The 24,878-nt window shown below is 45.6% G+C and overlaps 1 protein-coding gene across 1 annotated transcript in view; it reads left to right on the forward strand.

Annotated features, from left to right (window-relative positions):
• Positions 1 to 24,878, forward strand: part of LOC111141105 (FAT atypical cadherin 2) — a 58,052-nt gene that overhangs the window by 24,873 nt on the left and 8,301 nt on the right. The window contains exons 10-19 of the mRNA XM_022493437.1: positions 887 to 1,083; positions 3,456 to 3,609; positions 5,436 to 5,669; positions 7,939 to 8,322; positions 10,315 to 10,529; positions 11,493 to 11,630; positions 12,235 to 12,378; positions 15,119 to 15,316; positions 18,590 to 19,400; positions 22,685 to 22,830. Of these exons, the coding sequence (XP_022349145.1) occupies positions 887 to 1,083; positions 3,456 to 3,609; positions 5,436 to 5,669; positions 7,939 to 8,322; positions 10,315 to 10,529; positions 11,493 to 11,630; positions 12,235 to 12,378; positions 15,119 to 15,316; positions 18,590 to 19,400; positions 22,685 to 22,830 (2,621 nt within the window). The remainder of the gene's footprint in view (positions 1 to 886; positions 1,084 to 3,455; positions 3,610 to 5,435; positions 5,670 to 7,938; positions 8,323 to 10,314; positions 10,530 to 11,492; positions 11,631 to 12,234; positions 12,379 to 15,118; positions 15,317 to 18,589; positions 19,401 to 22,684; positions 22,831 to 24,878) is intronic.

Genomic DNA, 24,878 nt, shown 5'->3' on the forward strand with positions numbered 1-24,878 from the left:
CCAGGTGGGATCATGACCTGAGCCGGGGGCAGGCACCCATGAATCCTAGGAGTTTCTTTACTTCTCAGCGTCCCTTTCCCCCTATCCTGGGTGCCATGTCATCCCATCCCTATAGACGTGGCTCCATCTGCTATCACATCTCTCTGACCAGAAATTAAGAACCTAAAGTTCCAACCAAGATTCAGAGACTCTTATAGAAACAGATCCTGGAACAGTGTCATTAGAAATATGGAAATTTAGGGAAATAGAATCTTATAATATCAGACTATGAAAAACACAAAGTCTTAACATCTCTGAGTAATAGAATAAATGTCAGTAGATCATCAATTCTTAGAATAGTTGAGTCTTAGAACTCTGGAATCTTGGAATCTCATAAATCCATCTCCTCTATCAGTGATTGGGGTCAAGGAAAGATGACTCAGAAGCAAACCCAGTGATCCATGGGAACCTCCACTTAGTCGGTGTCCTCATTGGTAAAATAAAACCTCAGAGAGCTTAGTGTTGTTGATCACTTCCCATTCCTCTACTGTTGAACAGATACTAGATATAAGAAGGCTTTGTATAAAATTGAAATATGCTTCTTTTTTAACTTCCCACAGTCTTCCCAAAGCACAAAAAAATAAGAAACCTGTACCTCAGCTACATATTTTAGAGTGGTGCTTCTCACAGTGATAATTCCACTTAATAGGAGGCCTTTGAAGTCAGAAGAACCTCTGTAACACCAAATAACTGACTCAATATAGAACTGTGGGTCTCTAGTTAAGGGAGGAAATTTTTGTCTTTCCTAGAAATCCTAAAAAAAATTGTCATGTGGGCAGCCACCTAAGGCACAAAGCCTGGTACATTCCTATTCCTTGACTTCTGGAAGCTCTGTCCATCTTTTTAGAGGGAGATCCCTTGGGCCAGTTTGGCATCAGCCAAGCTGGAGATGAATGGAGGATTTTCTCAAGGAAGACCCTGGACCGTGAACACACTGCCAAGTACTTGCTCAGAATCACAGCTTCTGATGGCAAGTTCCAGGCTTCAGTCCTTGTAGAGATCTTCGTCCTGGACATCAATGATAACAGCCCACAATGCTCACAGGTGAGAGCCTTGTGAGGGTGAGGTGGCATTAGAGGCAAAGAAGCTGGAGTGAAGGCCAAAAGGAAGGAGGAAGACTCAGGGGACTATCTCTGAGGCTGGGCATCACTGATCAGTCCTTGCTTCTCCTCAGCTAGCCTCAGACTAGTGTCCTAGGCAGGGTGCATTCTGGGTAATTCCATCCCTTCCTCCCCAGCAAAGGGATGTCACCAAGCTCTTTAGAACTTTTGGTTCATACTTGTACCCCTACACTCCCGTCAAAAGTCACTCTCCGCAAAGTATATCCAGAAAAATAACTTTTTTTAAAAAAGATTTTATCTATTTACTTGACAGACAGAGATTACAAGTAGACAGAGAGGCAGACAGAGATAGAGAGGAGGAAGCAGGCTCCCCCCACTGAGCAGAGAGCCCGACACAGGGCTCGATCCCAGGGCCCTGGGATCATGACCTGAGCCGAAGGCAGAGGCTTTAACCCACTGAGCCACCCAGGTGCCCCCAGAAAAGTAACTTCTTCATTCTCCAAACAGTCTGCTGTGCCCAGTGGGAAAATCCCTCCACCACTCAGCTTGGGCTCATTATCAAATACATCCAAGGATAACTGTCCTCAGAGACACCTCACACTGCCCCCATGCCCATATTATGCATATCCCCACATCTACATGGGTGATAGAGACCACCACAGATGCCCTCCTTGAGGTTATATGTATACACAAACATGCAGACCGGACAGTTACATTTTTGCTGAGGACTTCATTTAATTCAACCCTAAATTTCCTGTGAAAACAAATGTTGAATGGTGGTGGTAGTGTGTGTCTGTGTGTGTTAGGGAAGGAACTGTGTTCTTAGAGGACATAAATGAGCATTGTCCTACAGCTTTGTGTTTAAACATATTTTTTAAAATACAGTAGATAGTTTTTAACTTTGGGGGATTTGCATTACCTCAAAGTTTTCAGATAAAGTTAAACTATTAACATTTTACTTTTATAACATTTTAAGTTATAATAATTCAAATTTACATTTAAAAAATCTAGCCATTTAGTATATATACATAAATGCAAATTTACAGATACTCACCCATATACCCATACACAAAGGATCATCTACAACTCTATATATACATGCAAATACCTATAAATATATACAACTAGATACATAAGCATATACTTATAGACCCACAACATTCATCCATCTGTATACCCAGCCATACATGGAAATATATGTATGTAATTCCCACAAACATACTTACACATGTATTTGCATATATATACTTCACTTATTTGCACACGTGTAATGCAGACCTTGTAACAAAAAAAATACACATGTCCCATCACCTTTTCTTCCTCTGTCTTTTACACTCTAACCACATAAAATCAGTAGAAAAAGAGAACCTATGTTATCAGGATGCATGGAAAATGCCTTTGCAGGATCCAAGATGACCACCTTCTGGGTGGTCTCAGAAGGGCAGCCCTTTTGGGGAGGATGGTGGCCACACTTTCTTCCTCTTTCCCTTAGACAGCCTTACAACCAGCCTGCATCCTCCCCATGCTGGAGGAGGCCAGGATCAAGCCCACCCTGGCCTTCCCACAGGTGGTCAACAGCATCACTAGAGCCAGGGAAAGGAGGCTTGCGGAGTCCATCTCTACAGCCCACTCAGGCCCATCTCCACAGCCCACTCAGGCCCAAAGCCTCCATCCAGAGCACTTACAGAGGTTCATGTTCACCTACACCCTGCAGTGGGGGAAACCAGTTTGCTTGGAGCCTGTCCCCAGAGACAGCAGCTATAGAAACACTGGGCTTCCAGGGAGCTCCAGCCTCTCCCCTGTGCCACATCACCTGCTATGAAGGCACCTACAGTGGAGGGAGGGTGGGACAGGCCCTGAGGGCCATGGGGGTCCACACCTCATTCAAACGGCCAAGAGTCTGTCTTGCGGTGTGGACGGGGGTGAGCATGACAGCATGGCCTTACCACAGAGACGAGAATGCTTGGCCTGGAGTGAGTAGCTTGACCTGACACCTTCCAGAATGCCTCAAATCAGGCCCATCTCAACCTCATCCAGAAGTCTCGAAGGGCTCCTGTGGAGTAGGTGGTAGCAGGTCCTTCTAGCTCCAACTGTGGGTTTTCATTGGTGGAATTCTCACTCATTCTGTCTTTTCTGACTAGTCCTCTTGTCATCCTGCTTCTTGTTTTTAATCTCCATTTCCTTGCATTTTCCAACTTATTCTCTTTGTTTCACCCCTGCCCTGATTCTCTCTTTCCCTCTTCCCCATCTTGCTTTCTGATCTCTCTCAGGCTTCTGTCTCCCCTGTCACTCTGCCTCTCTCTCGATCTAGGTGTATCTTCCATAATCTCCCTCTTCTTTTTCTTCCATTTCCAGCTTCTCTATACTGGCAAAATCAGTGAAGATATATCTCCAGGACACTTCATTTTGAAAGTTTCTGCAACAGACTTGGATTCTGATACCAATGCTCAGATCACATATTCTCTGCATGGTCCTGGGGCAGATGAATTTAAGCTGGATCCTCATACAGGTGGGTTTCCTGAGCTGTAGGATCAAACTAAGAACTTATTTAATATCAGTGCCCAATACCATGCTAGGTTCCTTAGAGAAGAAACAGAAATTCACCTATCCATCCACCTATCCGTCCATCCACCCATCCATCCATCCACCCATCCATCCATCCACCCATCCATCTACTCACTCAGCAAACATATTGGCAGCATGTGCCAAGCATTGCACTAGATGGTGGGGACATAATCAACGGACAGATAAGATCTGGGTCTTGTGGGAAAGGCAGTTATTGAATCAGTAGTTTGAAATGTGCCGAGTTAAGAAAAAAATGCAGGATGCTAAGGGGAGGTTTGACAGGAGTGAGGAGGGGTGCTTGGGAGCAGACTTAAGGGAGTGGTAGGGATGGACGCTCAAGGCAGAAGGATAATTTATACAAGAACTTTATTTTAGGAAAGAGTGCATACATCTGAGGTCATGATGGAAGACAAGAAACTTGTGTACAGAGGGGTGGAGAGAGGCCAAAGTTGGGGATGGGGGTGAAAATCCCTCCTTTAGAGCCACGAGAGGATTTGGGCAGATGAGCTTCATGGTCAAGGACATGATCTCAAGAGGCGTATGTTGCAGACCTCAATGTATTATTGTAAAAATCCCAAGAGATGAAGTATACAGAAGTCCTGAGCAGGTCTGGCACGTTATAAGAGCTCAGTAGATATGGTTGCCATTGCCATTATTGTCAGAGGGCAAAGCACAGAGGTGGAAGCAGAGAGGTGGAAGCAGAGAGCCCTGTAGGGTAGACCACCAATACCTGGGAGAGGTTGGGCTGTGAGAGTCTGGTGGAGAAGACAGGGTGAGGTCTGCTTCCTTTGGAAGAGCAACCCCACAGTGAGATCCCTGTCCTGATGCTATGGGGGAGAGTGTGGGGACGGGCAGGACAGAAGGCCCAGGTCACAGAGGACTAGCTGCTAAACTTGGCTTAGAACCAGTAGTTCAAAGGATGGCTTGGAGATTCCTGAGCAGGGAGGTGGTAGGTGAGTAGTGTCCCAGGAAGCTGTCTGGATAGATAGAAGACAATATTGTTCTTTTTCATTCCAGCATGGGCATGCTGAGTCACCCCAGGAAGGTTACCTAATCTCTCTCTGCTGTTTGTTCAGCTGCAGGATGATTGGTGGGGTCTTGAAAAAAAAAATGCTGGATGGTTTTTCTCAATGTGGAAATAATATATGCTCATTGTATAAAAATTCAAATGCTGTAGGCATATATTATGCAGAAATTGGAAAGTCTATATAACAATCCCCCCCCCCAAAGATAAGCACTTTAGAATACCATTTTGTGTCTTGCTTTTTTTTTTCATATAGCAACACCTTGGAGGTAATAACAAGGCATTACATAAAACTCTATAATTCCTTCTAGGCTGCACAGTATTTTACTGTATGGCTAAATCATGATCTATTCAGCCAGTTCTTTTTTGAAAGACATACATAGTATTTTCAGTACACTGCTATCATAAACAATGCTGGAGAGAATATCTTTATACATACGTTTTTATCCTTGGGTTGACTATTCCACTGGATATGTAATTGTGAACCAAAGGATAAACACATTTTATGTGTCGTCAGAAATTGCCTCCTTGCCCTTTAAAAATGTCGTGCCTCTTTGTAGCTTGTTGGTAGACAGGTGTGGGACTGAACTTCTTTCCTAACTGTACTGTAGGCAGGACTGACCCCTTTATGTCACGGAGTGACAAAACCCTGTGTGCCTCTGGTTATCTTGCATAGATACCTACAAGGCAAGTGCTGGAGTAATGTGCCCCAGCGAAAGCTCACCTGCTGTCATTTCTCTGTCCAGGGGAGCTGACCACCCTTACAGCCCTGGACCGAGAGAAGAAGGATACGTATAGCCTTGTTGCCAAGGCGACAGATGGAGGTGGCCAATCATGCCAGGCAGATGTGATCCTCCATGTGGAGGATGTGAATGACAACGCCCCCCATTTCTTCCCCAGCCACTGTGCTGTGGCTGTCTTCGACAACACCACGGTTAAGACTCCCGTAGCTGTGGTGTTGGCCCGGGATCCTGACCAAGGTGAGGAGGAGGATTGGAGGCTGTTCACTCACAGGGTCACCTGGGGTGAGGGTTTGACTGAGTGTTGCTCTGGGATGTAGCAAGGACTCTGCCTCCTTACTGAGTCCATGAACACTCACAAGAGGAAAATGTTTGCCCACAAACCGCATACCTAAGCACTAGGTGACAAAAGATTTGGGCAATGTTTTGAGGCCTGTACAGGGCCTTTCAGCCTCATTGTTTCTCACTGGCTCTCAGGCCTGGAGCCCTTTCAATGCTGCCATTTACACTCAGAACATTTTAAATGCAAACATCCAATCTGAAATACACCAGTTGGAACTATTCAACTCCAATTAATTTGCCACAAGAAAGGAATTTTGGGCACAAAGTCTATTAAGCCTATTAAATTCCTTGATCCATTTTCTATACAATAAAGTGGAATCATTCTCAGTATTTTACATTTGCATTGTAATGACATTATTTGCACTAGAGTTAATTCCTTTTCTTTAGAATTTACAAGGCAAATTAGATTCATGCACAATTATTTGTTCCATATTGTACCAATTATAATTTCTGCCGCCATGAAGCATTTTGTGTGTGTGCATATATATGTGTATATATATTTATGTCTATATACAGTGCATATGTCCAATTTTCTTGAGTTTTAGCTTGGCATTGAAGGAGATGGGAGATTTTGGGAGGGAGGTAGGGGTTCAAGAGGGGGGAATATAGAGGCATCGAATGGCTACAAGGCCCTAGAGTGCTCACTAGTTAGTACTTGCACACTTTCAGGGACAGGAATCTCCCTAGTTCCTAGGCAGCTACTCAACTCACATTCCATGGTATCCCCTCTCCCCCCGCACTTCCTAGCAGCTCCCTACCAACCTTTGTGGTACATCAGAGAATTATCAAGTGCTACCTATTTTGAGTTGGCACCCATCAGTCCTGGTCTGGCCCTCTGTAGTCACACACATCTCCTAGACTTCTGCCCATGAGAGCCCTTCCAAGGCCGGGAGGTGGTGATTATCTGCTCCAGCCCCAAGCTTTCCTTTCTGGGTGAAGGAGACCTAATTTTTTCAATTACATGCAGCTTCTCATGCCCTCTTTCCAGGGCACATCCTGTGGCCTCATACCAGTTTACCATTAACCCTCCAAAACTGTTATCATTCTAATCCAGATATTCCACTCAGATATTCCAAATGTGGCCTGACCAGAAGCTCCCCCTCTCTAGAAAAATTACGGTCTCTTCAGAAAAATGTATATATGGGGAAACTGCATGGTATGCGCTTTTAATTTATGTAAATTCCACTATTGTAGTAGGCAGTTCCTGCCACCATTCCACCAAAAGGGTGTGTGCCCCTACGTGTATGTGAGATGTGAGACCCTCAGGCTCAGGGCACGCACTCCTCCCACTGGGTGAGGATCTCACGGCTGAGCAGTCAGTACTGGTGTTCTTCCTACACAATGGCCCCTACTGCTTCATCTAGTACACAACCAAAGAACATAATAGGCTCTGAGCCAGAGGTGAAGAAACACTGCGTGTTTTGATTTGCTAAGAACTTTCCGTGGGTATGTGTGTTTCCTTAACTTTTTATTTTGACATAATTACAGACTCATAGGAAGTTGCGACAAGAGTACTGAGAGGCCCCTGTACCCGCCCCTCCAGCTTCCCCCAATGGTGGCATTTTAGCGGTTGTAGGAAATTGGTACTGGGACATTCCTGGTAACTGGATTATAAGCCTTACTCAGATTTCACCGGTTTTTATACGCGCTCATTTGAACGTGTGCATGTGAGCACATGTCTTTGTGTGTATAGTTCTATTCAGTCTTATCCCACATAGAATGTCGTGTAACCACCACTGCCATCAAGACATAGAATTGTTCTATCACAACCAAGGAACTTGCTCTAGATGGCTTTGACCTTGCACAATTTTCACTTTATAAGCTGGCCTTGGACTCTAATCTCCACATAAACATTTTCAGATAATTTTATAGGTTTGCAGATGCCCCACCCCCAAGAACCTTTCTATGAAGACTTGGACCTCTCCTCCCCCCAGTAAAGAATCTCCCACTGAGAGATTCTCACTCTTTTTTTTTCAGTAATTATTTTTATTAATATGTAATGTATTATTTGCCCCAGGGGAAAGATTCTCACTCTTAACACAGCCTGAGCATGTTAGCCTCTATGGGGACCCTCTGCACCAGGCCTTCCTGTGGCTAGAAAGTTTGCTGCAGATGGGGCCAGAGGAGGGTCTCTCAGTATGAACTGTACCCTTGGTCTCCCCAACAGGTGCCAATGCCCAGGTGGTTTACTCTCTGACGGACTCTGCTGAAGGCCATTTTTCCATTGAGGCCACCACGGGTGTGATTCGGCTGGAGAAGCCACTACGGGTCAGGCCACAGGAAGCACTGGAGCTCACTGTCCGTGCCTCTGACCTGGGAACCCCAATACCACTGTCCACTCTGGGCACAGTCACTGTCTCCGTGGTAGGCCTTGATGACTATCTGCCGGTGTTCCTGAACACTGAGCATAGTGTGCAGGTGCCCGAGGATGCCCAGCTTGGCACAGAGGTGCTGCGGCTGGGCACCCTCACTCGCCCCAGTGCCGAGAAGACCAGCTACCGTGTGGTCAGTGGGAACGAGCAGGGGAGGTTCCGCCTGGATGCCCTCACAGGTGAGCCAGTGCTGAGGCAGCCCCACCCCCTACATGTACCTGCACACACAGGGTCTTGGGGAACAGTGTCTTCTTCACACATGGGGTGTGTGTGCTCCATACAGACCCTCCCAGGACAAAACTTCTTTGGTTCTTTCTTCATTCTGCATCTCTCCAGGTCCTAAGTCCCTCTTCCACTCTGGGTCCAGCTTATGTGGGGACACCCCTTATTCCTCCATGTCCTCACCCAGGATGCTTGACAACCCACTCTCTTCCTGCAGTTTGTAGCTTCATGGTCCCAGCTCAGGACCAGCCCCCGGAGGCTGAGGCCACTCTCTGTCCTTGGGTGACCAAGCACTTGCTGGAATATGGGACATAAGCTTCCCAGGGCAGGGCTACCTGCTTCCCTCCTACAGCCGTCCCCAAATATACCCGCCCCCACCAACTCTCCCCTTATTCTCATGAAGAGAACTAGGAAACAGTCTCTCCTTTCTTCCTAGCCACAGAAGAGTCTAAGTCAGACTCACAGAACCTCATGGAAGGGCCTCAGAGGCTGCCCAGGTCAGATTCCCCCTCACAGCACCCTTGCAATGGTACTCTCTACCTCCTAGAGCAGCTGTCTTATCATTGAGCAGTATTTTTGAATGGTTGTACTATGGAGATTTTAAAAATATAAAAAATAGAGAGAACAGTGTAATGAACTCCACATTCCCATCACCCAGCTTCGGTAATTGTTAACGTGTGCCCATTTGATTTCACATTTGCCCTTTGCCACCACTCCCATGCATACATATTGCATTTGGTTGATAGTATTTTAAGTCTCTTTTAATCTCCAACATTTTCCTCTCCCTCTCTATTTCCCCCACCATCTAACTAATGAAACTTGGGTCATGTGTTGGGCAGAATTTTTGCTATTTTGGATTGACTAGTAGTTGTATCTTTTTGATGTCATATATCTCTCTAGCCCCTATATTTCTCATAAATGACACCTGGGTTTAAGACCTTGATCAGGTTCAAGCTTAATTTTGTGGCAATAGTACTTCATAGATGATGCTGGGCTGTACTTGGCACTGTTAGGAGGCATATAATAATTAATTATATAATTAATTTTGGTTTTCCTGAGGTTAAGATTGACAATGAGCCTGACCCATTCATTATAGAGTTCTTCGTCAGCTGTCCTTCTAATGGTTTTAGCAACCTTACATGATCATTTCCTAGGTAAATTATTTCATTAGGGCCAGCAAAATGGCGATCTTCTGATTTTATCATTCCTCATTCATTTACTAACTAGAATTTTTTCATAAGGAAGCGTTTTCTACCATTAAATATTTGGTTATCCAGAAACAGTATGATAAATCCTTCTCCTTTTCCAAATTTCAGAGAAATAAATCTATGCTCTAGCAGTTCATTGAACAATTTTGGGTATTACAAAACTTTATAATCTAAGTTCTGTCACTTACTAGGCAGGTGAACTTGAGATCATCAGTTGACTCACCTAGCAAATGGGAACCATAGTTGTTCCTACTCTACAGAATTATTATTGATATATGTGAGAAAGATTTAGCATTACAGATTGAAATGAGATTTCAATGAAATAGAGATAAATGAGGGAAACACTGCTGTCGAGAATGACAATAACGAAAATGAGAGGAGATGGAGGGGGAGGGGTGGGGAAGGTAATGAGGAAACAAAACAAAGACAGTGAACTAAGAGATGAAAGATGAGATGATGGAGGAGATGAAGGACGAGATGATGGATATGATAGAGGAGGAAGAGGCGATGATGGAGGAAATGATAGAGTAGATGATGGAAGAGAGGAAGGAGATGATGGAGGACTTGGTGGAGATGGATGATGGAAATGGTGGAGGAGAAAATGGAAGAGATTGTGGAAGAGATAGAAGAGATCTGTCTCCCAAACCTGTACCTCTCCTTGGGTTTGGCCCAAGACCCCTCAGATCTCTGCCTTTGCAGTCCCAAATGCTTCATTGCTCCCATCATCTCTTGTTTCCTCAGGGATCCTGTATGTCAACAAGAGCCTGGATTTTGAGACAAGCTCCAAGTTCTTCCTATCCATAGAATGCAGCCGGAAAGGCTCTTCCTCCCTCAGTGACATGACCACAATCGTGGTCAACATCACTGATGTCAATGAACACCGACCCAGATTCTCCCAGGATCTGTACAGCATGAGGGTCTTAGAGAATGCCATCGTGGGTGACGTTGTGCTCACAGTAAGGACATGTAACTTTCCCCTTTGGGGGGGCATGGACTTGGGTGGATTCTCCCCACCCTGATGTCTATGAGGATGGGTTAATTGATCAATTTATACACTTAAGATTTAACTCTGACTTGCAGCCACTTGGTCAAGCTGTTTCTCATGACAGAGGGTCTCAGGGCTATGTGTGATAAGGTCTAGATCAGGTACTGATAGATCGGGACATAGGAGAGACCCCAGAGAATCACCAGAGGCTTCAAGGTCTGGGAAGGGCCTGGAGTATTAGTGTGTGTATAGGGGGAGGAGCACCAAATAACGCCTCTTTGCATTTAAACATGTAAATGCTCCCCTACTACACAGAGTGAAACCAAACTCTGTATGCCCATATTCAAGATTCTCTATGACCCCTCTTTATTCTGCTTTCTGGTCTTATCTCCTTTCACTCTCTGACATGCATCCTATGCTCCAACCACACAAGATGTATCTTTCCCTAAACAGCCTCTGTACTTTTACACATTCTGGGCTTATGCCTGGAATGGCTCCATTCCCAGAAGCCCTCTTTATCCTTCTGAGACTCATGAATGCTTTTCTAATCTCCCCAGGTAGAATTTATCCCTGTGTTCTCTGTGCTGTCATAAAGCTGATCATACTTTGCCCCAAATTAGAATTACCCATAAAATTAGACATTAAATTTCCTGTGGGTATATTCACTTTGGCACATCCCTCACTTCCGAGCTCAGGACCTAGCACCCCGTCAGTGTGAGTGAAGGAGTAAATGAATGAACCATGGCATGCTGAAATCTATACTAGGATATAAAATGAAGAGATTCCTTTGGTAGGGATGACTGTGGTCCAGGGACTGCCAGCCCAGTAGCAGTCATTGGCGTAGGGACATATCTGCCCCCTTACACTCCCAGGGGCAATTTTCCTTTCTGGTCCCTCTTGCCCTACATTCACAACTACCCTCCCACTGCTGCAGGTGTCAGCAACTGATGAAGATGGACCTGCAAATAGTGCCATCACCTACAGCCTGGTAGGAGGGAACCAGCTCGGACACTTTGCGGTCCACCCCAAGAAGGGGGAGCTACAGGTGGCCAAGGCCCTGGATTGGGAACAGGTGAGTCATGTGGGAGGGGCCCAATCTGAGCTTATGTGAGGAGAGAAATGGCCCCAGTGCAGGTTCAGATGATGAACTGTGGTCAACACACCTTGCTGATTTCTTCAGACTTGTCTTCAGTGCCTCACACTTGTTTTCTCTGTGTGGTCTCTATGGCCTGTGAGGCCAGAGGCAGGAGAGAGACTAAGTGACCCTTAACCTTCACTGGAGGAGCCCAGGCTAGCTTCTTAGTGTTGACCAGGAATCATTAGATCATTATAATAAATTATCATTTGTTGAGCGCCTGCTCTGTTCCAGGAACTTTGCTAAGTGCTTTATTACATTATGCCATTTGGTTCTTAAAATAATCCTAGGGGGTGGGTTCTGATATCCTCACAGATGTTTAGTCACCTTCCCAAGTTCTCACAGCTGGTAAGTGGTGGAACTGGAAATCAGACTTATTTCTTCTTGACTCCAAAACCTGGACACTAAAATAGCATGGATGGCTAATAGAGGCAGGCATAGGGGAGTGTCTCCATCTTATTTTTCTGAAAACATTAGTGATGAGTCATGGGGCAGAACTGAGAGGTTTTGCTGCTAACTCTTCACTGGCATCTTGCTATAGATTTCTAGCTATTCCCTGAGGCTCCGAGCCACAGACAGCGGGCGGCCCCCACTGCATGAAGACATAGACATTGCTATCCAAGTGGTTGATGTCAATGATAACCCGCCAAGATTCTTCCAGCTCAACTACAGCACCTCTGTCCAGGTATGCTTGAGCTTCCAAAGACATCCTGAAGACTTCCTCCTTCATTTCTCTCCTAGTGGAGGGTGCTCACTACTAGTATCAGTCTACCCAAACAGTTGCTGTTACCTTGCCACTAATATCCCTAATGGCAACACAGCCTGCTAAAGGGAACTATGAATTACAGAATTAAAAATAATCAGACACTGTGCTAGGCACTTCCATCCATTACCTCACTTGGGACCCACACAGCTACATGAAGCAGGTAGTACAATAGTCCCCCGCTTATCTGTGGTTTTGCTTTCTGCGGTTTCAGCCATGCTAATCCCTAGTCAACAACAGTCCAGAATTTTGATCCCCCTCTGAGGTATCATCAGAAGGTCAATAGTAGCCTAATGTACATCACATATTCTTTTTGCCTCTGTCATTTATCTCATTTTTTTTTATCTCATCACGTAGGCATCTTACCATCCTCACATTATCACAAGAAGAATAGGGGAGTACAGTTACTTTGAGAGAGGGAGACCACATTCACGTCACTTTTATTATAGTATATTGTTATAATTTACTATTTTATCATTAGTTATTACTGTTGATCTCTTACTGTGCCTAATTGATAAATTAAACTTTATCATTGAGATGTATGTATAGAAAAAGCAGTATAAATGATGTGATACTATCCATGGTTGCAGGCATCCACTGGGGGTCTTAGAACATATCCCTGTGGATAAGGGGGCCTACTCTGCCCACATCATAGAAAATGGAAATGCAGAAATGTACCGTAGCCAGAATGTGGCAAACTTGGGATTTAAACCCAGGTGATTTTCCAAATCCCCAAGCTATTTCCACCATACAAATTGTTTACAAATGGAATCTGGAGAGGGCCTAGGGATTCAATGGGAATTGTGACCATAAGAGGTGAGGGAGGTGAGGAAGAGGATAGGAAGGTAGAATTTGGGTCCTGCTATGTATTAGCTACAGTCACTCCACTTACACTTTTTGTATATTGTATTAGCTATTAGCTAATTTTTATTTTATTTTATTTTTATTGTATTAGCTATTGTATTAGCTATGTATTAGCTACAGTCACTCCACTTATACTTTTTGTATATTATAAGTATTAGTTAGGGTGCATTGACTGCCAATAACAGAATATCTGACTAAAATGTCACTAATAATAAGGGCTTATTATTTCACATAACAAAAGATGTGATGGTGGGAGGTTCTATTCCAGAACTGGTTATCTCAGCAGAAAATGGAATCATAGCTTTGGGCTAGCGTCTTTGAAATTCCCTCACCTTCTTTCTCCTGGTTACAAAGTGGCTGCGCGGCTCCAGCATCACATCCTTGTCTACCATCTTCGAAGGCAAACAGAAAAGGACTCCCCTCTCCTCAGGATCTGTTTTTTTTTTGTTTGTTTTGTTTTGTTTTTTTTTAAAGATTTTTTTATTTATCTATTTGACAGACAGAGATCACAAGTAGGCAGAGAGGCAGGCAGAGAGAGGAGGAAGCAGGCTTCCCACTGAGCAAAGAGCCCGACGCGGGGCTCGATCCCAGGACCCTGGGATCATGACCTGAGCCGAAGGCAGAGGCTTTAACCCACTGAGCCACTCAGGTGCCCCAGGATCTGTTTTTATCAAAGAAGAAAGCTTCTCAGAACCCTCACCTGGTTGACTTCTCCAGTGACCAGAATCAGATTACATGATCACAATCAAACCAAAAACTGGCACAGAGAATCAGATTTTATAACTGACTTAGATCAATCATAGTTCATCTCTCTCCATTTTTTTTTTTTTTTTTTTGAGAGGGAGTGGGAGAGAGCATGAGTAGGGGTGGGCAGAGGTAGAGAGAGAATCTTAAGCATGCCCAGTGAACTGAGCCTTAGGCAGGGCTCAATCTCACAACCCTGAGATCATGACCTGAACTGAAATCAAGAGTCAGACACTTAACCAACTTCAGCCTCTCAGGTGCCCCAGTCCCTCTCTTTTTAATAAGGGCATGGAGCACTGGGTGTGGTACATGAACAATGAATTTTGGAACACTGAAAAAAATAAAATTAAATAAAATTTTTAAGAAAAGAAAGAAAAAGAATAAGGGCATATCTTTTCTGAGTATATTGCCATCCTACACCTGAACAAAAGTTGGGTTTGTAAGAAAGGAAGGAAGAAATGTTTGTTGGATAGGCATCCATTAGTTTCTGTCTATAAGGTTCTGTTTGTAGATAGGATTTTGTTGCAAAAAAAGGCAGTTAACAACCAATGTGTTATAGATACTAAATTCCCATGTTATAGAACAGAGACTTTTCTTAATTGAATGCTTACTCATTTTTAAATTTTCTCATTCAATTGAGTGTTCCATTGGTCCTCTAAGCAGGAAATCATTTATAGGTGTTTTGTTGACCCTATGAATCACAAAACTTGTGCGTGGATCCCCATGCACTAATTTATATACATGAATCCTCAGCTATGTGACCTTGAGCAAGTCATCTTCTATAGGATAAAGGGACTCTAAGGACCCTTCCTGCCTTAATGGGTTTTGTTTCTAAGATCCAGCACTGCCCTCAGGAAGCTCCTGTCCAGATTGGTGAAGCGAACAACTAATTCACAGGTTGGCAGAATGAATAAGTGATAGCTTGAGGTCCAGACATATCCTGAGAATAGCCAGAGTGCTGACGACTCATCCCAGATGAGGGCATCCAGAAAGAAGCGAAAGGAAAGACTGGAACTCATTTTGCTCTTTGATTTTCTGGCACTCTCTATCTTAGGAGAACTCACCCCTTGGAAGCAAAGTCCTACAGCTGATCCTAAGTGACCCAGACTCCCCAGAGAATGGTCCCCCCTACTCATTCCAAATCACCAAGGGGAATGATGGCTCTGCCTTCCGAGTGACCCCTGATGGATGGCTGGTGACCACTATGGGCCTGAGCAGGAGAGTCCAGGAATGGTATCAGCTTCAGATCAAGGTGAGAGCGGTGTTGGGCCACTGGTGGTGACTATGGGGATAGTAGTGTGCTGGCGAAAGCACCGCTAGTGCTTCTATTATTCAGGGGAAATGTATAGAGCTCTTACTAGGTGCTGGGCACTAGGCTAAGTGCTTCACATGCATTATTGCATTAAATCCTCACAATAGGCTTTAGGGTGGGTACAGTTACCACCCCTGCTTTACAGATGTGGTAACTGAGGCACAGGGAGGTTGAGTGACTGGCTTAAAGTAATACTACCAATAAGTGGCAGAGGTGGGTTGCTTCAGACCAAATACTCTGACCCTGGAGCCTAAGCTCTGAATTCCCGCACAGCTTCCAGGCAGAACAACTCTCACCCTGGCTCTAACTCCTTCAGTTTGGCCAGGACAGCTCTCTGAACCTCACAGGAACTGCTGTGGGGTCCAAACTGGAGAAGATATATACGTGTTTAGGGTGTTATGGTGGTGCTGCAAAGGGTAGAGTAAGAATAGCCAAAGGGAAGTGTCAAGATGGTAGTTAACCATTTTTCTTCATTTCATTCCCTCAAAATCCCTTCCTAAATCTCAAGTCCTAGTGGACCCTAGTGGACCCTGTTCACAGAAAAGTTCTGTGAACTTTTCTGGGTTCAGGATGATATATCCATCCATTCACCCAGCTGGCCAGTCAGTGATTTGCTAAGCCTTTCAACAAATATTGAACACCCATCCTGTGCCAGGCCCTACGCTCACTGTCCCTTATGTTACAGCAAGGGGAAAAGAGGGAAAGATCCCTGTCCCTGGGGGCTTTTGATTCTAGTCATGGAGATAAACAGTACATGAACGAAGAAAGAAAGTGCTTTATGAAAGGCACAGAGGAGACATATTCAGAGGGTGGCTGCCCTCATGAGGAAAGGACATTTGAGCTGGGACCAGAGAGGAGCCAGTCGTGTTGAAAATGGGAAGGAGAATGTCGCAGGCTGGAACAAGATAAGCCAGCTCTTGAGTTGGGAAGGAGCTTGAAGTGACCTGAGATGGGGCCAATTTGGTCAGCATAGTGATCTTACTGGGAATAAAGCTGAAGAGATGGGTTGGGTAGATCATGGAGTCCTCTTGGCTTGGGTGACCATACTACTTGAGGTCCAAACTGTGATGCACTTGAGAGGGAAAGAAGCCCTAAAAGTAGTTAATTGGTGATCACTGAGCCACAACAGAGTCAATCAGTGAAAATCAAGACTGATCTGGGCAAACCAGGATGTACAGCCATCCTAATTATAAGCCTTGGTAATACTTTTAGCATTACTTCCAATTCCAGCTGGAGAGAGTGGTGAGGAAACCTTGAGCTGATAACAAAGATGCAAGAAGTGGACAGACTAGGGACAAGCTCTTCATGGAAATAAACAAGAGTCAGTGATAGACTGGATATGGGGAGAGAGAGAAGAATCAGGGGTGACTCCCAGGTTTGGAACCTGGGAGTGAAGTGAAGACTGGGCTGTGGGGCCATTGCTGAGGCCAGAAATATGGTGCAGTAGGGGAAGGACAGGTTTATGAGTAAAATGAGGACTCTGTTTTGCACATGTCACCTTTTAGGTGCCCATGAGACACTGATGTAGAGGTGTCCAGTAGGTAGTTGGGAATGGGAGTCTGCAGCTCAGAGGACAGGTGTGGGCTAATGTAGAGAGTTTTCAAAGCTAAGGGCATGGACATAAATTGCCTTCCAAGCGATGACCTCTGTCTCCTGACCCAGACAATCACAGTAATTATCTGCCTCACCTTCTCTTGCACTTTTCTTGTACTTCCGCTTTCATTCATTAGGAGGCACTAGAGGCCAGCAAAGAAACAGACTATGGACACAGGTTCAGATTCTACTCTGGCCTTACCTGCTCTATGACCTTGGGCGAGTTACTTGACCTCTAAGCCTCAGTAATAGTTTTTGTAAATGGAAGACTTCCTGGTATCTATCTCATAAGAAAGGTTAGGGTTAGGGTTAAGGTTGATACGCTATCTCAGATCACGCATCAGAAGCATTAGAAGTGACCAGCATACAGTCTGTGCTCAGTTGATGCCAGCTGTATGTTATGCTTAGCAGCCGTATTAATTACTGTTGTTGCTATTCATATCCCACCGGTGTTACACACAAATCCCAGCACTGGGTGTAATTCCATAACTTGTTCACCCACTCAAAGCACTAGAATACACGTGAACAAGATATTATTGTAGAGAAAGTTGTGGAGACTCCTGGCGACAGCTGTGAAAGAGATAAAGTCACTGAATGAAACTTCGTCCTTGCTAATCAGGACAGAAAGTTGCAAGGATGCTTGGCAAAATATGAAAGGAAAAGGCATTTTCAATTTACATTCTTTTCCTTGCGCAACTGTGGTCATAGCATGGCCTTGTTAGAACCTTCAGTGGCTTTCCATGGCTCTGACATAAAACCCGACCCTGTGCTCCTCAGCCCATCAGTGACGGGATGGCCTCCCTTGTACCCCTGCCTGGTCCTCAGCCCTGCCCACTTGCTCCAGCAGCCAGGGCCCTTCTGCCCTATCGAGCTCACTGTGTTCTTTCTACTCTGGGGCTTGACACTTGCTGTTCCCTTTGTCACCTCCTCGCCTCACCTCTTCTCATCCCTTAGGACTCAGTTCAAGTGTCACATTCTCCTCAAGTGTTATGACTTCCCTCCCACCCGATCTGAGTACAGAAGCTCTCACTCTTCAGATCTCTGTCCCATGCTCCATTTTCCTCCTTTACAGCACTTTATCCATGTCTGACATTGTCTTGTTTATTTTTAGTAACGTATTGATGGTCTCTTTTCTCCTGATCACAGTAGTGGGCCTGGCCTGTAGAAAGCAATCAGTACATATTTGTTGGCTGAGCTGAGAAAGAAACATCCACTCTAGTCACTAGTAAAGGGGGATCTCAAACAGAAACTCCTTAGGCTGATGGGGGCCACAAAGGATGCATACTGGAGTCAAGAAGAGACATTTGATGACTCACTTAAGGATAGAGACATAATGAGAGATGTTGGAGAGGGAGAAAACGTGAGTGCAAGTGGCTGGAGAGATTTAGGAAGAGGCTCAGAGAGCTGTCAGATGAGGAAATGGAGTTGAGTTTGACTGTGTGGTATGGGATATAACTCCCTCCACAATACCTTCAGTGCTTTGGAGTTATTGTTCTCTTTCTCGACTGTGATGATGTGGTGAGCCTGCCCTCAGGTAGAGAGACGTGGCTGCCCCAGGAGGCCACAGACAGCTGTGGTAATGCAGTCCTGTGGTAATGGCCATGATTGTTTTGTCCACAGGTGTCAGACAGTGGCATCCCTCCCCTCTCGTCTTCAACGTCTGTCAGTGTTCATGTCACAGAGCAGAGCCACTACCCACCCTCTGCCCTCCCACTGGAGATCTTCATCACCATTGGGGAGGAGGAATTCCAGGGTGGCATGGTGGGCAAAATCCATGCCACAGACCGAGACCCACAGGACACGCTGACCTACAGCCTGGCAGGAGAGGACAACGTGGCCAGGCACTTCTCAGTGGGTGCACTTGATGGCAAGATTATCGCTGCCCAGGACCTGCCTCGTGGCCGCTATGCATTCAACGTCACAGTCAGTGATGGGACCTTCGCTGCCACTGCTGGGGTCCATGTCCATGTGTGGCACGTGGGGCGGGAGGCTCTGCAGCAGGCCATGTGGTTGGGCTTCCACCAGCTCACCCCAGAGGAACTGGTGAGCGACCACTGGAGGAACCTGCAGAGGTTCCTCAGCAACAAACTGGACATCAAACGAGCTAACATCCACCTGGCCAGCCTTCAGCCTGCAGAGACCACAGCTGGGGTGGACGTGCTCCTGGTCTTTGAGGGGCATTCTGGAACCTTCTACAAGCTCCAGGAGCTGGCATCCATCATCACTCGCTCAGCCAAGGAGATGGAGCACTCGGTGGGAATTCAAATGAGGTCAGCCATGCCTGTGGTGCCCTGCCAGGGCCCAAGCTGCCAGGGTCAAATGTGCCAAGAGACGGTGCACCTGGACCCCAGGGTGGGCCCCACGTACAGCACAGCCAGGCTCAGCATCCTGACCCCGCGGCACCGCCTGGAGAGGAGCTGCTCCTGCAACGGTAAGGAACAGGCTTCCCCAAGACAATCAGCACTGCAGGGCTTAGCCAGACTCACTGTAGGGATGGAGATCCCAGGGGGGCCCCGTGGGGTAGTTAGAGGGGTGTTTTAGCAGGGCTAGGCCATAGGCCACCAGGGATGGGTAGTGGCCTCACAGAATCTAGTCATGGAATAGCACCCTATTCCTGGTCACTTTTTGGAGTTTTGAAACTAACAGTAAGGATACAAAAAGCTGTTAGTAGGATGACTGAAAGCACAGACACTGGCATCAGACGCCTGGGTTTAAATCCCAGCTCTGCCGCTTGTGAGCCAAGTGACCTTGGGAAAATTACCTAGCCTCTCCGTGTCTTTGAGCTGTTATAGGGGTTAAATGAGTCTTAAATATCAAGAGCTTGCTTAGAAAAGTGCCTGATATAGAAAGTAGTCACTAACATGAGTTACTAATAGCATTACTATTACTACTACCGCCTGGTGGTTATAACCTCCAGACAGCTCAGATTTTAACTCCAGCTCCCTCTCTTACTAGCTGTGTAACTTGGAGTGGGTTACTAAGTTCTCAGAGCTGTAGATTCTCATCTATAAAATAATGAAAATATTATCATCTGCTTTCTAGAGTTGGTTTGGGAAGTAAATTAGTCAATAGAGATAAAAGCACTTAACTTTTGTCTGGTCCGTAAACACAATGTCCATGACGGCTGTCATTCACATGGTAGCAGTTGTTGCTAGATGGACTCTGCCATGTGCCGGATGCTGTATATGTCACCGAAACTGATTGTCACCAACATCCTACGAAGCAGGGGCATTAGTTCCAACTACCGTTGAAACTGAGGGATGGGGATTATATTAGTTCACCTGAAATTTCATGGCTTCCTGTGAGGGGCTGGTGGTCTAAATACTTGTGTGTCCCACTCTAAAGGCTGAGCTCTACACCTAGATCTACAGGAAGTCAGTTTCTTCCTGTGGACTCACCCCAGCACCCCTGGCATCAAGAATCCATGCCCTTGACCAGCTCAGGAGCATCGGCAAAAGTCTCCAGTTCACCATCGCCCCCTGCCTGGCCTGGTCTACCCTTTATGGGTCCCCCCTGTTTGCATTAGGGAAATTCTTTCTCTAAAGATTGGTGGACTTTCTCCAGGTCCCACTGTATTTAGGCTGGGTGAGCTACTCTTGGCTGTGTGTGTGTTTATGGGGCAGGGTGGGGGGTGGGGGAGTGCTTCTTTTCTGTGTCTCTTGCTCCAGAGTTGCCTGCAAGGAAAGCCATGATGGTCGAAGGTTCTCTCTTGGTCACCTGGCACCAGACAGCAGAGGTTCTAAAAATTCATGCTTGTGCAACATCACCTGGGGAGTGTGGTTTTATTTTTTTATTTTTTAAAAAGATTTTACAGACAGAGATCACAAGTAGGCAGAGGCAGGCAGAGAGAGGGGGAAGCAGGCTCCCCACTGAGGAGAGAGACCGATGTGGGGCTCGATCCCACATCGAGCCTAAGGTAGAGGCTTAACCCACTGAGCCACCCAGGTGCCCCTGGGGAGTGTGGTTTTAAGACACCCATTCCTAGGGGTCACGTCCAGGTGTATTATTTAGAAGGTCTTGGGTGAGGCCTAGAATTGACATTTTTTATGAAGTTTTAATTTTAATGCCAATATAGTTAGCATAAAGTGTTGTATAAGTTTCAGGTGTACAATACAGCAATTCAGCAATTCTGTACATTGTTCAGAGCTCATCACAATAAGTGTGCTCAATCCCCTTCACCCATTTCACCCATCCCCCATCCACTCCCCTCTGGTACACCATTAGTTTGCTCTCTGTAGTTAAGTCTGTTTCTTGGTTTCTCTCTCCATCTCTCTCTCCTTGGAATTGGCATTAGCACCTCAGGCAATTCGGAAGCAGGTGGTCCAAGGGCTGCACTTTGAGTAGTACCAGAGGTTGGCTTGCCGATCGTCGGAATCACTCGGAGGGGTGATTTGTTGTTTTTAGAAACATTTTGGTGAAATGAAATGCGGCATACAGAAAGGTCTACGTGCCACGGTTTTTACGAACCAAATACACCCGTGTAACTGGCACTTACAGCCAGGATCATTACATGCCCAGCTTCCCAGGAGCCCCTCTTAGTCTCTCTTCTAGTCAATACACCCATCATGGGGAGATTTTTAAAATGCAGCTTCTCATGTGCCTCAGGAACTAGTGAGTCTTACTCTCTGAGGATAGAGCCTGGCATTCTGTATTTTAAAGTTCTCTCCAGCTGATCTTCAGCAAGGTCTGGGAATTCCTAGATGATCTAGATCATCTTCAGCCTCCCATCCAGTAACGACCTACAACAGAATTGCCTGCAGCAGAGAGTTTTAGATGATGGACAGCCTCCGGATCTTGAAATCCCATGTGCCTCAGGCTTCCTGGTTCTTCTTTCTCCTCTTGGCTTTTGTTCCCTCTCTTCCACAGTCTAGGGTATCTGGGGCCCTAAGCAGCTCCTCCCCTTGCCTGATGACTGATAAGCTTATTCACACTGAGGTTTTAGGGATTTAACTACTGGACTCCCTTCTGGGGAGGATAGTGCTTAATATACGTATAACACAGAATTCTCCAAGGCGGCTGGCAGAATGTTATATCCTAGGGCTTGGAAGAGGTGGTCCCCATAAGAGGGTCCCATGGTCAAATGAGCTGGAGAAAGTCAAGTTGAAGTGGAGCCTCCTGACTCTGCAACTATGTGCTAGCAGTTGCTATGGGGGGATGCACACACAGGACTTCACAGAATTCTGCATCCCCTTCCTCGGTCGCAGTGACTCTCAACCTCTCAGCAGCGATGTGTCTGGTTATGAGCTGCTCAAACAGTTACAGTCCTAATGACAAAGGGGAGATCTTGAGGCAAAGCACCTTCATGGTATTCCTGAAATCACACATATATGCAAAATCCTCTCCAATTCTGCCTCCTTCTCCCCGCCCAGGGATGTCAGAAATAACACAGAAACTATGTAGGATAGAAATTTTGATTTCCACACATTTCATTGGTAGCATTTCTGGCTTGATTCTTGCTTTCTCGGTGGTTTGAGCTCATAGTTCCTGAGACCCAAGGCAAGGGTCTCTGGGGACAAAAGAAGGTGTACAGGGGAATGGCCTCTGTCTGGCTGCAGGATCCTGGACAGGTAACTCCCCCCACCCTGACTCACCAAGAAGCCTCACTTCTATAAGATGTGAACAATGTCACCCAAGGGTTGAATGAGACAGAGTCAGTTCAAGGACTCTGTGGGGGACCTCGTCATGTGGAGCTGACATCTCTGCTTGCTTCTCCAGGTACTGCCACAAGATTCAGCGGACAAAGCTTTGGGCGGTACAGTCTTCCGGAGGCACAGAACTGGCACATCCGTTTCCGCCTGAAAACACTCCAATCGCAGGCTGTTCTCCTGTTCAGCAATGAGACAGTGTATGTCTCCCTGAAGGTAAGGTCCTGCCAGCTTGAGAGATTTCATGTGGGCCTGCCAGGAGAGGGAGGTGGGGACAGCTTGAGGAATAGCTACGAAGCCCAATTGTTGGCAGAGAAAACCCTGCGTGGTTTTCAGGGATGCTGGTGTGACTATTAGTTTAAGGCACAAGACTTTGCAGTTGTGATGCCCAAGCCTCCCACCTGGAGATACATAGCCAAAGACAAGTTGGGCTGCTCTGTGGGAGGAGAGAGAGAGCCTCTGAAGATAGAGGGAGAAATGGAGGCCACATAGTCATGGTGGGTTTGTTTTGTTTTGTTTTATCACTTTTGCTGAGTAACAAACCAGTGTTTTCCAAGATGGGTGGGAGGCTGGCTACCACTAGGGTGCTCAAGACTACAAACCTGGCATTAAGTTACATGGAATCACATGGAAGAAAAAGGAATTTCCTTTCTCATGGTCTTTCAGTCCTTCTGATTACATCTTGTAGAATATCTTTTTTTTTTTAAGATTTTATTATTTGAAAGAGAGAGAGCATGAGAGAGAGAGCACGAGAGAAGAGAGGTCAGTGGGAGAAGCAGACTCCCTGCTGAGCAGGGAGCCCGATGTGGGACTCGATCCCAGGACTGAGCTGAAGGCAGTTGCCCAACCAACTGAGCCACCCAGGCGCCCCCACATCTTGTAGAATATCTTAGTTTGCCTGCCTGACTTTAACGCCTCCAACACAAAAGCCAATCTCTCACTTTGACAAAGAACAAACAGACTTTGGCAGCTATTTAGAAATTAATTATTCAATAAATATTTGTTGAGCATCTGCTAAGTAACAGGCACTGTTCTAGACACTTGGGTCTCATCAGTGAATAAGACAAAAATCCCTCTGAGAGCTTTCACCCTACAAGGGAAGACTGACAATAAACATAAACATAATAGCTCAGAAAATTTTAGTTTGTCCAAATGTGATAAATGCTTTGGCTTTAACAACCAAAAAAAGGGTTAAGGGGGATTAGGACTATGGGAAGTTGCAATTTTAAGTAAGGTGATCAGGGAAGTCTTCACTGAGTTGGTAACTAAACCATAATATAAAGGGGGTAAGGGAATTAGGTAGCATTCTAGGTAGAGGGAATAGCAATGCAAAAACGTTTTGGTAGGGGAATGTTTCACAGATTTAAGAACACAGAACACAGATTTAAGAACAGATGTGTATATGGCCTGAGTAAAGTAAGCAAGGGAGACAGTAGTAGTAGGATTTGGGGTCAGCGATACAGTGGGCTGAGGGAGTATCCATGAAGTTCTCATAGGCCATTGAAGGACTTCAGTTTTTATTCTGAGCAAAATGGAGGGCATGAGAAGGTTTGAGCAGAGAACTGACATGATGTGACATTTTTAAAAGGGTCCTGATGGCTCCTGTGTTGATAAACAAGTTTAGAGAAACAAAGATAAAAGCAGAGACCCACCCAAGAGGGTACTGTGACAGTTCAGGTGAGAGATGGTGGTGGTCTAGATCAGGGTAATGACAGTGAACTGGGAAGAAGAGTTGACAGTCTAGATAGATTTTTGAACGTAAAACCAAGAGGACTTCCTGATGAATTGAATGAGGGCTGGGAGAGAAAGCAAGGGGTAAGATTTGGGCCTGAGTAATTAGAAGGAATGGAGTTGCTGCCAACAGACTTGGGGAAGAATATGGGTAGAGCGGGTTTGGGGAAGATCAAAAGTTCAGTTCTGAGATGTAAGTTTGAGATGCCTACTAGACTTCCAAGTGGAGCTAGATAAACAAGTCTAGTGTCTGTGAGAAAAGTCTTGGATAGAGATGAAGATCTGGGCGCCTTCAGCATATACTTAGTATTGAAAGCCATCAAACTGGATGAGATCACCAGGAAGTGTAGATTGAAAAAAGAGTAGACCAAGGATTCATCCTTGTGATACTCCAAATTGAGATGTCTGGGGGAAGAGAAGGATCCAAAAAAGGAGACTAAAAATGTGCAACCAGTGATGTTGGAGGAAAACCAAGAGTACTGTATCCAGGAAGCTGAATGAAGAACATGTATCACGAAGGAAAGAGTCACCAG

Source organism: Enhydra lutris, unplaced genomic scaffold, assembly GCF_002288905.1.
Source record: "Enhydra lutris kenyoni isolate GAN:26980312 unplaced genomic scaffold, ASM228890v2 scaffoldscaffold5, whole genome shotgun sequence".
Taxonomy (NCBI): Eukaryota; Metazoa; Chordata; class Mammalia; order Carnivora; family Mustelidae; genus Enhydra; species Enhydra lutris.